Source organism: Melospiza melodia, unplaced genomic scaffold, assembly GCF_035770615.1.
Source record: "Melospiza melodia melodia isolate bMelMel2 unplaced genomic scaffold, bMelMel2.pri scaffold_18, whole genome shotgun sequence".
NCBI classification, from domain to species: Eukaryota; Metazoa; Chordata; class Aves; order Passeriformes; family Passerellidae; genus Melospiza; species Melospiza melodia.
The window spans coordinates 12,492,096-12,506,274 of NW_026948525.1; the positions used below are offsets into that span (position 1 = coordinate 12,492,096).

Consider the following 14,179-nt stretch of genomic DNA (forward strand, 5'->3'; position numbering starts at 1 on the left):
TGATTACTTTTTTTACAGATCCTGATTCCAAGACAGAACAAATGTCCAACAGAAGTTCCATCAGGCACTTCCTCCTGCTGGCATTGGCAGACACGCGGCAGCTGCAGCTCCTGCACTTCTGCCTCTTGCTGGGCATCTCCCTGGCTGCCCTCCTGGGCAACGGCCTCATCATCAGCGCCGTAGCCTGCAGCCACCACCTGCACACGCCCATGTTCTTCTTCCTGCTCAACCTGGCCCTCAGCGACCTGGGCTCCATCTGCACCACTGTCCCCAAAGCCATGCACAATTCCCTCTGGGACACCAGGGACATCTCCTGTGCAGGGTGTGCTGCACAGTTATTTCTGAGTTTCTTCTTCATCTCAGCAGAGTATTTCCTCCTGACCATCATGTGCTACGACCGCTACATGTCCATCTGCAAACCCCTGCACTACGGGACCCTCCTGGGCAGCAGAGCTTGTGCCCACATGGCAGCAGCAGCCTGGGCCAGTGGCTTTCTCAATGCTCTCATGCTCATGGCCAATACATTTTCCCTCCCCCTTTGCAAGGGGAATGCCCTGGGACATTTCTTCTGTGAAATCCCTCAGATCCTCAAGCTCTCCTGTGCCAAATCATATCTTAGGGAACTTCGGCTTCTGGCTGTTAGTGCCTGTTTATTTTCTGGATCTTTTGTGTTCATTGTTTTCTCCTATGTGCAGATCTTCAGGACTGTGCTGAGGATCCCATCTGAGCAGGGACGGCACAAAGCCTTTTCCACCTGCCTCCCTCACCTGGCCGTGGTCTCTCTCTTCATCACCACTGCAGTGTTTTCTCACTTGAAACCCCCTTTGATCTTCTCCCCATCCCTGGATGTGACCCTGTCAGTTCTCTATTCAGTGGTGCCTCCAGCCCTGAACCCCCTCTTCTACAGCCTGAGGAACCAGGAGCTCAAGGCTGCAGTGTGGAAACTGATGACTGGATAGTTTCATAAACATTAAACTGCTGGCCAATTTCTGCAAACCACTTGAAATAAAGTCATCTTTGATCCTTCTTTTTGGTTCATTTTGGAGGTTCTTTCTCTTTTTATTTTACTTTTTTAGTCTTGTCCACTAATAAATATAATTGTTTTTGCCATTTTTCATTTTGTTTCTCTTCACCTTCCCTGTGGCCACAGACTGTGTCAATGAGCTCTTGGTGCCTTTAAATTAACTAATGGATCTACCAGCAGAGTTTTCTGCAGAGATGCCCTTTTGTTGCCTTCTCTGGAGCTGCAGCAGCAATGTCTATGTGCAGAGCTGGGGCAGATCAGTGCTGGCACAGCTGCTGTGCCCAGCAGCAGCAGCACTTGGTGTTGCCAGTGCTGCTGCCGTGGCCCTGCCCCGCTGCCCTGGTGTTCCTGTAGGGCCTGAGTGCTCTCGGGGCTGGGCACAGTCCTGGGGATGGCAGTGCCGGGGCTGCAGCAGGGACAGGCCATGGGCACTGCTGGGGCAGCGCTGACGCCTCTGGCCAGGGCCTGGGGGCTCCAGGCTCCTTGCCCAGGCTCTCTCAAGAACACAGCCAGGCCAATGCTCAGCACAGAAAACCCCTGTGAGCAGCCCCAGGCTGGCCTTGGGCAGGCTGGGGGCAAACAGCATGGCTGGGGCTCTGCAAGGGCCCTGGGGGACCGGGAAGGAGCAGCAGAGCAGGGGCTGATCCATCCCCAGTGCACTGGACAGCCCAGGGCAGCATCCCAGAGCGTCCTGATGGAGCTGCCAACAACATCCCCCCTCTGCAGCCCTGGCCTCTCCCCCAGCTCACACAGGTGCCCCATCCTTGCAGGCACAGACACAGCAGCACGGGATCAGCAGCCCCTGTTTGCTGTGCACAGAGCAGGCAGGAGCACCCCCATGCTGTTCGTGTGGGGACATGAACCTGAGGGAGCACAAATGCCATCAGCCCCTGGGGCCAGCAAGGGCTGGGGGACACAAGGGAAAGCACTCAGCTTTGTCCTGGCCTCTGCAGTCAGCCAGAAAGTTTGTTCCCATCAGCTGGGACTTTCCTGTCCCACTGCAGACACTGTTGCTCAGAGCCAAGGCTGCCTGGCAGCCACCCCCAAACTGCCCTCAGCATTTCCTTGGCTTCATCTTTGCTTTCTTTACTCTCCCTGATACAAATTTCTACCTCTTGCCCACCCCTGTTCCCTCCCCTGCAAACAGCCCATCCCTGTTTGCCCTTTCCTCTCTGGCCCCACTCCCCATTGCAGTTCCTGACTTGCCCCCATGGGAATGTCCCTTGGGCAGCAGGATCATCCTACAAGTGATGCAGGAATTGTCTGCAGGCTCCTGCATTGCCTGGTGCTGCTCCCTTGCCAGAGGCACCCCAGGCCAGGGGGACACATCTGGGCTGCTGTGTCTGGCTCTGGGGCTCCCTGTTCTGGGCAGTGAGGAGGAGCTGCAGAGGCTCTGCAGGACTGACAGGATGGGCTTTGGGGCTGCCAGGAGAACCTGGGCTGCTGGAGCTTCTGAAGAGGGGGCCCAGGTCTCATCCTGCAACTACTCCAAGGGTGGTTTCAGAGAATCCCAGAATCAGCAAGGTTGGAAGAGGCCATGGAGATCAAGTCCAACCTGTGCCCTGACACCACCTTGTCTCCCCTGAGCCTCCTCTCCTCCAGGGTAAACAACTTCAGCTCCCTCAGCCGCTCCTCACAGCTCTTGTGTTCTAGACACCTCCCAAGCCTTGTTGCCCTTCTCTGGACATGCTCCAGCCCCTCCATGTCCTTCCTAAATTGGGGGCCCAGAACTGCAAACAGCACTCGAGGTGCTGCCCAACCAGTGCTGAGCACAGGGGAAGAATCCCTGCCCTGCTCCTGCTGGCCACACCATTCCTGATCCAGGCCAGGAGCCATTGGCCTTCTTGGCCATCTGGGCACACTGCTGGCTCCTGTCCAGCCTGCTTTTCATCAGTCCCTGCAGGTCCCTTTCTGCCTGACTGCTCTCCAGCCCCTCTGTCTGCCTGACTGCTCTCCAGCCCCAAAACACCTCAGGGGTTGTTGTGGCTAAAGTGCAGGACCCAGCACTTGGACTTTTTAAACCTCACCTTGTTGGATTTGGTTCCTGGATCCAGCCTTTCCAGGGCTATTGGAAAAAAAAGGCTCCCAATATTACCAGTTATGTAGTGCCTGGGCCGGTCTGACCCTCGCTGCTGGGCCAAAGGCAGCAACTGCGGTGTATCACCCCAGAGATACCTTGGCTTGCTGGTGGTTGCAGCTGGGCACTGAACAAGTCCAGGCTTGTTAAGAACCCCGTTTACCTCAGGAGGAATAGCTTCAGGCGATGGTGAAGAGAAAAAGGAGAGGATTCTGCTGGAGGGTTTAATGTCCAGAGGTTTATTCCATGGTTACAGAGGTCTGAATGTGAGGAACTGCTCCAACAGAACTACGCCGCATGGTCTGATCGCCTTTTTAAGCTCAGGGACAGGGTGAGGGGAGGTACAGGTGAGCCACCAACCAGGTGAGAGGGGCAGGGTCTCAGGGGAAGATGACACCGAGAAAGGCCAATGACCTCTGGGCATAGGGGCATCCTTTGAACTTGACCAACCACACGACGCCTTGCTGGAATGTTAAGCCTGATTGACAGGACTCACTCAGCATGGGGGCAAGGGGGAAGGGAGAGAGGTATAGGCACACTTGGGGAAATGACCTGGAAGGCCAAAATGGGACACTACAGCACACCACAACACAGGGCCTTGTGCACAGCCCTCCTACCCTACAGCAGATCTACACTCACACAGCTTGGTGACACCATGCATCCATGAGTCCCTGGAATGTCCCAATAGTCTCCATGATTCCATGAGGCCTCCCAGTGTCACGTTGTCCCTTTGGTTCCATGGGACCCCTTGTTGTCACAAAGTCCCTTGGATCCTTGTGCCCTGCAGTGTCACAATAGCACTGTGGTCCCTCAAGGCCCCACAGTGTCACAATTGATCCTTGGTTCCATGAGGTCTGGCAGTGCAGCAATGCTCTCCTTGTTTCCACAGCGACACAGTGGCCTCTTGGTCCCAAGGGCCACCATGGTGTCAAACATGTTTCCTTCATTCCATCTGTCCCTGTGGAGCAGCCCTGGCCCCTTGGTTCCATGGGGCCCTGCTGTGTCACAATGGCCCCATCATGACACCAGGTCCTGCTCTGTCACTATGTTCTGCATGGTTCCACAAGGCCCTGCAGTGTCACAATGGACTCTTGTTTTCCCAGGGCCCTGCAGGGTCACAATCATCGGAGAATCAATCAGGCTGCAAAAGACCATGGAGAGCATCAAGTCCAACCTGGGACCCAACACCATCTTGTTACCCAGACCACGGTACTGAGTGCCACATTCAGTATTTCCTTAAACACATCCAGGGACGCTGATTCATCCACCTCCCTGGGCAGCCCATTCCAATGCCCAACCACCCTTTCTGTGAAGAATTATTTCTTAATGTCCAGCCTAAACATCCCCTGGTTCAGCTGAAGGCTGTCTCTTCTTGTCCTGTCACTGTTCCCAAGGAAAAGAGCCCAACTCCCACCTGGCTGCACCCTCCTGTCAGGAAGTTGTAGAGAGTGATGAGGTCTCCCCTGAGCCTCCTCTTCTCCAGGATAAAGAGCCCCAGCAGCTCCCTCAGCTGCTCCTCACAGGACTCATTTTCCAGATCCCTCACCAGCCTTGCTGCCCTTCTCTGGACACGCTCCAGCCCCTCCATGGCCTTCCTAAATTGGGGAGCAAAGAACTGGACACAGCACTTGAGGTGCTGCCAAACCAGTGCTGAGCACAGGGGAAGAATCACTGCCCTGGTCCTTCTGGACGCACCATTTCTGATCCACAGGAGTTCCAAGGGTTAGGGATAGGGGTATGGTGGGGTTAGGTTAGGGAAATGGTGGGGAGGGGATAGGGACAAAGTGTGATTGATTGTCAGCCATGGAGGGTCTTGATCTTCATATCTAGTCAGACTGCATTAGAAGGAACTGGGGGCCAATATCAACTGGGGATTGCTGATACCAACCTATAAACAGGAACACAGGACAAAACAGTTATCTCTGCATTGTTTTCAATACAGTATATTCACTTTGAATACACTTTTGTAATCCGTCTAATTAACAGTAGAATAAAAATCTTGCATTATTTTCAAGGGATTTTCTTTTTTGTGTGATTTGAACAAACATTTAAGAACTTTTCCTATAAATTCCTGAACAGCTCAAGAGAGAAGAGGCCTTTGGAGTAATAAAATCCATCAGCAACCTCCAAGTGGATGAGGATCCATCCCCATCAGAGCAGCAATGAACAGAAATGGGCACAGCTTTGTGGCTGCCCCAGCTTTGACATGGGCCCTGGGCCTGCAGCAGGAGCAGCTCTTGAGGGCCCCAAGGCTCTTGTGCTGCCCTGGGTAGATGGGATGGCAACAGAGCTCTCAGCACCTCAGCCCGAGGGGAGCAGGGCAGCCAGGGAGCCTCCTTTGGCCTTGGCCAAGCACCTTCCCCCATGGCTGGGGCTGAGTCCTGTGGCAGCTGCAGCTGCTGCTGTGCTCTTGCCAGGGGCTGAGGCCGTGGGGCAGTGCCCAGAGCAGCCTGGCCTGAGCAGAGCTGTGGGGCCAGAGCCGGCTGGGCTGGGCTGGGGAGAGGCCCTTGGTGCTGCCCAGAGCTCAGGGCAGCTGGCAGAGCTTGCAGGGAGCTGGGCTGGGCTCAGAGAGCCTGGCCCAGAAACCATCAGTGTCCATCTCAGCCTGGCTGAGCGTGCAGGGGCCAAGAAGAGCAGCCCAGGGTCTACAAGTTCTCTTTGTGGGAGCTGAGCTTGTGAGCCTCTGAGCCCTGCCAAGTGCTGGGGCTGCACCTCCAGCTCCAGAGATGTGATAGATGGGAGCAGGGACAAATAATTCCTGCTGGATTGTTTCTTGCGTTTGCTTATAAAGGTGACCTGGAGTCATATGTAGATGAGCTGTTTTGTTTCAGATAACTTGGGTAAATTGATAAGAATAATATTTTTTGCTGAAAATAATAATTCACACATAATACACAATAAGAAAGAAAAGACACATAATCAGAAGAGCATCTGAGTTTTTGAGAGTGTGAGACTCACTGATGTTCCAACAGTCAAGCCTGTTCACATACTTTCCTCAGGGTTTCCTTGAGATGAGAGGTGACCGCCAGAGGCCAAGGCCAGCCAGAGCTCTCTGTCCTGGCAGCTTTTTTCTGGGACAACCCTTGCATACAGGGAATTTTCGAGGGGAGTATCAATTTTGGCTGTGGGCACCTGGAAGGACAAATGGTTCTTTTTCATAGGAAAGAAAAGCACTGGGCTCCAGCTCTCCAGGGGCTGAGGAGAGGCAGCCCTCAACATTCCAAGATCAGCTGGGCCTGTCAAGTGGGCTCTGGGTGGCCAATCCAGCCAGATCTGTTCCATGTTCCCTTGGTTTCATGGTGCTCTGCTGTATCACAATGTTCTCCTTGCTTCTGCAGTGTCACAATGGCCCCGTGCTTCCAAGAGGCCCTGCAGAATCACAGTGGCCCTTTGGTTCCCTGGGGCCCTACAGTGTCACAATGGTCTCCATGATTCTATGGGGCCTTGCAATGCCACAATGCTCTCCATTGATCCCTGGTGCCCTGCAGAATCACAACAGTCCTTTGGCTCCACAAGGGCCTGAAATGCAGCAATGGCCTCTTGGTTCCACAAAGCCCTGCTGCTTCACATGGGCCCCTCGGGACCATGCAACCCAACAGAGCCACAATGATGTCCTTGGTTCCACGAGGCCACACAGTGTCACAATGGTCCCTTGGATCCATGAAGCCCTGAAATGCCACCATGGTTCCACAGGAAGTAAAGCATGGAGCCCCAGTCTTCCAGGAGCTGATAAACAGCAGCCACTAGAGGCCAAGGCCAGCCAGATCTGTCTGTCCTGGCAGCTTTCATCTGGGAGCAAAAGAATAAATATCTTGTATCTCAGATATAACTATTCTGTATCTCAGATTTACGGGATTTTGGGGGAAGAATCCCAATTTCAGCCCATGAGCACCTGGATGAGAAGGCCAGTTCTTTCATCAGGAAGGAAAGGACAGAGCCCCAGTGTTTCCAGGGCAGATTGTAGGCAACCACCAGAGGCCAAATTGAGCCAGGCCTGTCTGTCCTTGCAGCTTTTGTCCACGAGAAACCCTTGCATGTAGGGAACTTGGAAGAAGTACCAATTTTGTCTGGAGCTGTGAGCAGAGACTGAGGGAGCTGGGCTTGTCCAGCCCAGAGCAGGGAAGGCTGAGGGACTCATCATCCCAGCCTGGCAGTACCAGCAAGGAGCTGATGGAAAACACAGAGCCAGGCTCTGCACCAGGGGTCCTGGTGGGAGACAAAAGCCAATGGATGGAAGGGGAAAGAGGGGAGATCAGCCAGGACAGGAGGAGATGAAATGAGTCAGGTTGGTTTTAGCACTTCCTCAACACCAAGAGCAGCCTGAACTCCCTTCTCCATCCACCACTGACAGCTTTGCAAATCAGGAATTGTTCGAGCTGTTCTGTCCTCACTCCGGGACAAGAATCCTGATACAAGAACTTCATTGTGTTTATATGCATCAGAGAACCATGTTTGTGTGAAATAAATTTTAGTATGGAAATCACTTGTGAACGGTGGACTCATCAGACCCTGCTGGGACATTGCACATGGCTCAGGGAAGACTTTGTAATTGTGTGATTGTTATTTTAATTGTGTGATTGTTATTAAAATGTATCCTGTTCATCTGTGGTCTGTTGGCTAGGTCCAGTGTGGAGTGGAAGGAGCTCAGATTTGCACAAGGCTGCTCTGAGTCCCAGGGCTTGGATGGGGGAAATGGTGGGGTTGGGGTAGGGACAGAGTCTGATTGATTGTCAGCCATGAAGGGTCTTGATTTTCATATCCATTCAAACTGCATGAGGAGGTACAGGGATTCAGTCTGAACATTGCACATGTCAATGAATTACTAGTGAAAAAAAAATTACAGGACCTAAAAAAATATTTTCTTGCTGTCTTTTTAATCTCAGGGTATTCACATTGAATAGGCTTCTGAAATCTGAATAATCAACCACAAAAGATTAGAACACTTAAATCAAATGACTCCCAGAGGCTCGGGTTTTTCAGGTGTTCTGAATGTTAATGAGCCCTGGGAGACTGAATTCCTGCACTCAAGAGCTGAAGGCTGAACAAGCCTCTGGAGCAGGAAAATTCAGCAGCAGCCTCCAAGGTGCTGAAGATGTCAGCAGCCCCCACTGAGGCCATCCCTGCCCAGAGACCATGGGGGAATGGGCAGACAAGGAGAGTGTCCCTTGTGGGGCAGCACAACTCAGAGGCACCAGGGGTTCCAGCTGGGAAATGGAGTGTGGAATGTGGCTGGGAAAGCCCTGCCTGGGCTGTGCCCAGCAGGACAGTCAAGCCCTGACTGCCATCTCCCAAAACAACTCACTCAAGGAGACATTTAAAAGAAATCACAATTGTCTGTGTCTTCTGATTTGGATTCACTGGAGAAATACTATCAAGAGTTTCTCAAGACCTCAAAAGAGGAAAACAGCCTTTACTGGGAACTTTAGAAATTCAGAGAAATTTTGGCAAAAGGTTTAATACAACATTCAATCAACAAGAAACACTTCTCAAACCATTACCTTGGCCCATTCAACTTCACAAACTCTAAGCCTGTTGCATTTTAAGTTAATAAAAATTTGCAAGAAGAGGGAATTAGAAAGAGGAAAATAAAAATAAGATTTAGAGAAGCACAGACAGAGTTACCAACTCCTGGATTCCAGCACAGTTCAGATGGAAATTCCAAGAGAAGGTAGGGCCAAGATGTGTGCTTGCCTTGTGGTCAGCCTTAAATACCCCTTGGTCTCCCTGGGCCCTTCCCCCAGGTGGGACTGTGGGTCATTTGGTCCCTCAGGAGCTGGGCTGGGGGCTGCAGAGGTGGCTGTGGAGCATTGCCTGTGCTGTGCCAGGGACTGGCAGACACTGCTGGGCTGGGATAGAGGCTCTGGGGGGATTGGGGTTCAAGGGTAGGGCAGGGCTGGCGTTCCAGGGCAAGGCAAGGCTGGACCTGCCCCTTACTGCCTGACACATGAAATGTTTGTAGCCAACAATCTCCTCCAGTCTGTCACAACAGGGAATGTTGGAGGTGGAACCCAAATTTGGCCATGGGCACCTGGAGGAGAAGGACAGTTCTTTTCCATAGCACAGATCCCCAGTGTTTGGAAGGCAGGTGAGAGCCTCACTAGTCCAAGGCCAGCCAGACTTATCAGGAATGGCAGATTTTGTCTGAGAGCAGTCTTTAGATTTATGGAATTTTGGAGGTAGAATCTCAATCTCAGCCATTGGCACCTGGAGAAGCAGCACAATTTTTTCCCATAGAAAGGAAAGCATGGAGCCTTCCCCTGTGTTTCGGGAGCAGATGGGAGGTGATCCTTGAGAAACCACTTCCAGAAAGACTTGTCCTGGCAATATTTCTATGGAAACAATCTTTGGAAATAAGGATATTTGTAGGTGAAATCCCAATTCTGGACATGGGTGCCTGGAGGAGAATGACAGATCTTTTCCATAGGAAGGTAAGAATGGAGCCCCAGTGTCATAGCAGCAGATGAGAAGAGACCCTTCACATGCCAAGGTCAGCTGGACCAGTCAGGCAGTCCATGGGAGGCCAAACCAGCCAGACCTGTTCTGTGTTCCCTTGGTTTTATGGTGCCCCGTATTTTCACAATGGCCACTTGATTCCATACAGCCCCTCAATGACCCTGGGGGTCCCAGCAATTCCATGAGGCCTTGCAGTGTCACAATGGTCTCCGTGGTTCCCCAGGCCCCACAATGTCATATGACTCCTCTGTTCCATGAGCCCTGCAATGTCACAATGGACCTTTGGACCCTGGAGGTTTGCAGTGTCACAATGGTCTCCTTTGGCTCCACAATGTCTCAATGGACCATTGATGAAAGGAGGCCCTTCTGTGTCACCCTGGAGCTTTGGTTCCATGCAGCCCTGCAGTGTCACAAAAACCTCTTGGTTTCATGAGGCCCCACAGTATCACCATGGTCCTCTAGGTTCTGTGGGGACTCCCAGGGCCACAATGGTCTCACTGGTTCCATGAGTCCTCTCAGTTTCACAATGGTCTCCATGATTCCATGAGTCTCCTCAGTGTCACAATGATCTCCTTGGTTCCATGGTGCCCAACGGTGTCACAATGGCCCCTTTGTTCCATGAGGCTGTGAAGTGTCTTAATGGTCTCTCCATGGTTCCATGAGGCCTTGAAACATCACAATGGACCTTTGACTCCATTGAGTATTGCAGTGTCACAATGGCCCCTTGGTTCCATAAAACCCCAAAGTGTCCCAATGGTCTCCATGTCTCCATGAGGCCCCGTGGTGTCACAATGGACACCTGGTTTGATGGGGCCTCTCAGTGTCACAATGATTCCTAAACTCCATGGAGCCACACAGTGTCAGTACAGCCCCCTCAGTTCCATGAAGCCCAGAAATGTCACAGTGGTCTCCATGGATTCCATGAGATACCACATTGTCAGATTGCTCCCTTGGTGTCACAGGGCCCCACAGTGTCACAATGGTCCCTTGGTTCCATGGCCCTGTGCTGCTGCATTCCCCCCTCCCCTTCTCAGGCTGCCCTGCCAGCTGAGAAATGCTCCTTGGGCCTGGGCCTTGGCCAACAGCCCCTGGGCTCAGCTCCTCTGCGGCTCATCACAAACACTGTCTGCTCCAGGCACTGCTGCTGCCCAACCAGCTCCTGGTTTCTGGAGGAGCAGCCTTGGGAACTGTTTTTGTTCCCTCAGTGGCACAACATCCCTGTTCTCACCCTGCCAAAGAAAGCTGTTGGTGCCAAGTGCGGCCAGGATGAACCATTGCTGGGACTGAAGCCCCTCTCTTGGGGCCCTGCAAACAGCGCTCCAAAAGGAGCCCTTGGAGCTCTCCTGGGCCAGTGACTCCCTCTGAGTGGGTCCTGTCCCAGCCGGGAACTCTCCCGTTTGCTGCACTCAGGGATCCTGAACAGCCACAGAGCCTGGGCCGATCCCCCCACTCCTCCAGGCTCAACCCTTCACCTGCTGGGGAGAAGCCAAAGCATCCACAGGGAGCATTCCCTGCCCTCAGGGGAATTTCTCACAGGTGCCTTGCACTGACTCTTGGTGTCTGTGTGTACACAGGAGTGCCTGTGCTGGGGAAATGTGGCAGAAATGCTCCTTTCTGAGGAGTTGGAGTGCCTTGAATAGCTGAGTCAGTCCGGCCTGTAGGTAAGGTAAAGTCATGAAGTCTCAGCTAAGTCAAATGCTGCTAAGAGTTGTTCTTTTGCTAAGTTGTTATGTTTAATATAACTTATAAGCTAAGTTGAATATTGTGAAGTGTAATTCCTATGTTAAATTTCTAACATAGGTTTTCAGTTAGGTTAAATACTGTTAAGTGCTTTTCTTTTGCTAAATTGTGAACTTGACTGTATCAGTTAAATATAAGGTATAAGATAAGTCCTGTTAAGCTTGAGGTCTGTTAAGCTTTTAAGCCATATTCCTTTTATCCTTGCCCTTACTGTGCTTGTGTCACACACACAGACAGGGACAGTTCTGGGTTCATTTCTGGTTTGATTGCCTGGATTATGTTTGGTTTTGTTGTTGCTTTGTTTCTTTCATGTGCCTGAAGTGTCCACTCAGGTGTAGAGTGACTCTTGGCAAGGAACTTTGTGCCGTGTCCCTTAATATTAAATCTGGTTTTTGCTGATCCCTTGCTGGGGATTTTTTCAGTGCTCTCAAGCCCTCATTCATGATGGTGAAGGAGCCCTGGCCCAGGCTCTGGCCCTGGGGGACACGGGGACGCTGCCGGGTGTCCCTGTCCCCCTGTGCCACCCCCAGGGCCTGGCCCCCTATCCCCGTGTCAGGCTCTGGGGTCGATCTCGTGGAACATCCTCTGGGGGAGGCTGCGGGGCCGGGGGCGGGGGGACCCAGGGGGACAGGGGACCCCGCTGTGCACAAGCAGGGTTGGACTGCTCTGGGGGGAGCTGTGAGGGGGGACTGGAGCAGAGTGACCTCCCCTGTGACCTCACACAGCCCCTGTGACCTCACACAGCCCCTGTGATGTCACACTGCCCCTGTGATGTCATAGAACCACCTGTCATGTCACATCGCCTCCTGGGATGTCACATAGCTATCTCTGTGATATCATACTACCCCTGTTACATCACAACGCCCACCTTGATGTCACATGGACATCTCTGTGATGTCATACTGCCCCTTTGATGTCACAAAGCCTCCAGAGGTGACACAAAGCCCATGTGATGTCACAGAGCCAACTCTATGATGTCACCCTGTGATGTCATACAGCAGTGCTGCAATGTCACAGAAGACTTCTATGTCACAAAGTTACACTGTGATTTCACAGTCTGATCTGTGATGTAACAGCCTCCTCTATGATATTATGCAGCCACCTGGTGATATTACAGCCCACTCTCTGATGCCACAGAGCCACCCTCTATGATGGCACACTCTGCTCTATGGCATTTCACCCTACTCTGTGACATCACAGCCAGCTCTGTGATCTCATAGAACACTCAAGAACTCAGTGACATTGAAACACTGAAGTTTCTTGTGCTTTGAAGAGATCGCTTTCAGGGACACAAATGAGAACGTGTCCCCAGGTTCCGGGTAGAGCAGAACACTGGAGGCAGTGATGGAAGCTGCGGACAAACAAGGCAAAGGTGTCTCTGATGCTGAGCAAAACCTGGCTGTGTTTCAGGAATGCAAAGGGCCAAGGCCTGAGCCCCAGCCCCTGGCCAGGCACATCTTGTTCCTCCCTCCTTTCTCAGGGCTCTTCCCGGGATGGGCACTGGCATGTGGGGATGTACAATGCCAAGGGCAGGAGCATGGGGCGGCCCCTGCCAGGCTGCTGAGCAGGGACAAGGAGGCAATGAGGCCCCAGCCCTGCAAGGGTCACTTGTCCCCTCGTGGCCTCAGGCCCAAGCCCAGCAGCCATGGCCAAAGTGCTGCCCAAGTTGGCTCTGGCAGGGCTGTCTTGCAGCTGCTCCCCATCCCTGTGCCCTGTGCAGCCCAGGCTGTCCCACGGTGTCCCTGCCCTGCGCCTCTGTCCCTGCAGGCTGTTGGCATCCCCCAGCTGCCCCACGAGGCTGGGCCCTTCCTTTGCTGACAGCTCTGCCTCCTGCCTGCCCACACAGAGCCTTGAGCTGCTCCAGGTTCCTGCTGGGGATGTGGGGCACCATAGCCCTGCCCTGGCAGGGAAATTACTTTCTCCTGGTGTCCAGTCTGGGCCTCCCTATGTTCCTTTGGTGCCACTTTTTCCTTTTCATGCTTATATCCTCCATGAAGAAAAGCTCCAGAATCTGTGGAACCACCCTTCCATTCCTCCCAGGCTACTCCTGTTCTGTCCTCAGTCTCCACACCACTGAGCCCAGACCCCTCAGCCTCTCCCTGATGCTTATGTGATGAGGCCTCCAAACCCCATCTTGAGAGATTTTTGTGTCCTCTCCAAGGTCTGTGAAAATGGAGAGGCAGTGGTTAAGGGTATTTTCTCTCAAATCTTGCCAAGACAGAAAAAGGGTCAATATCTTTAAACTGAATGAGGATGGATTTACATTTGTTAGAAGGAGGAAATATTTTACAATTATAAGAAAGTGTATTTCCAGAGAAGTGGATGCCCAATCCCAGGAATTGTCCAAGAGCAGGACTTTTGTGCAACCTGACCCAGTGAAACCCTCTCATCCCTAAGGACAGAATTCCCGTGCTCGGTGTTCTCTGATGTGCTGGGTGCCCTCACAAGGCTTCTGGCCAGAATGTCTGCTGAGGGCAGCCAGGCTGCTGCAGGGGCAGTGACCTCACAGCCATCGCCATGGCAGCCCTGTCCCCTGGGCCTGGCTATCCCCTTTCCTCTGCCCCTGCCTTGGCTCTGCTGCCATGAAGAGTTTTGTCATTAATATCTTGTCCCCAAGGTGCTGGGGCCAGTGGCTTCCCAGTCAGGCTCCTGGAGCAGAAGTGGCTTTTCAGAGCCCAGCCAGGAATGAGCCCTGAGGCAGCAGCTCTGCAGTGGTGGCCACCAGGCCGGATTGCCAAGGGAGGCTTCTGGCCATGGCCTGCAAGCAGCTGCTGCCGCCAAGGTGCCTTTGGTGCCTCAGGCTCTCCCTGGCACAGCTCCCAGCATGGCACTCTGCCCTTGTGCCCGAGCCCTTCCCTGTGCTGGGGCTGGCCTGGGGCTTTTCC

At 52.9% G+C, this 14,179-nt stretch overlaps 1 protein-coding gene across 1 annotated transcript; it reads left to right on the plus strand.

Moving 5' to 3' along the window:
• The first annotated feature begins 209 nt into the window (after positions 1-209).
• On the plus strand, positions 210-959 carry LOC134433443 (olfactory receptor 14C36-like). Its single transcript, XM_063182291.1, has one exon. It carries the CDS (start codon positions 210-212, stop codon positions 957-959), a length of 750 nt encoding a protein of 249 aa, XP_063038361.1.
• The last annotated feature ends 13,220 nt before the right edge of the window (positions 960-14,179 follow it).

Bases quoted from the DNA above. Each gene is read 5' to 3' on its own strand.
- LOC134433443 (XM_063182291.1), top strand. From the start codon at position 210: ATGTTCTTCTTCCTGCTCAACCTGGCCCTCAGCGACCTGGGCTCCATC.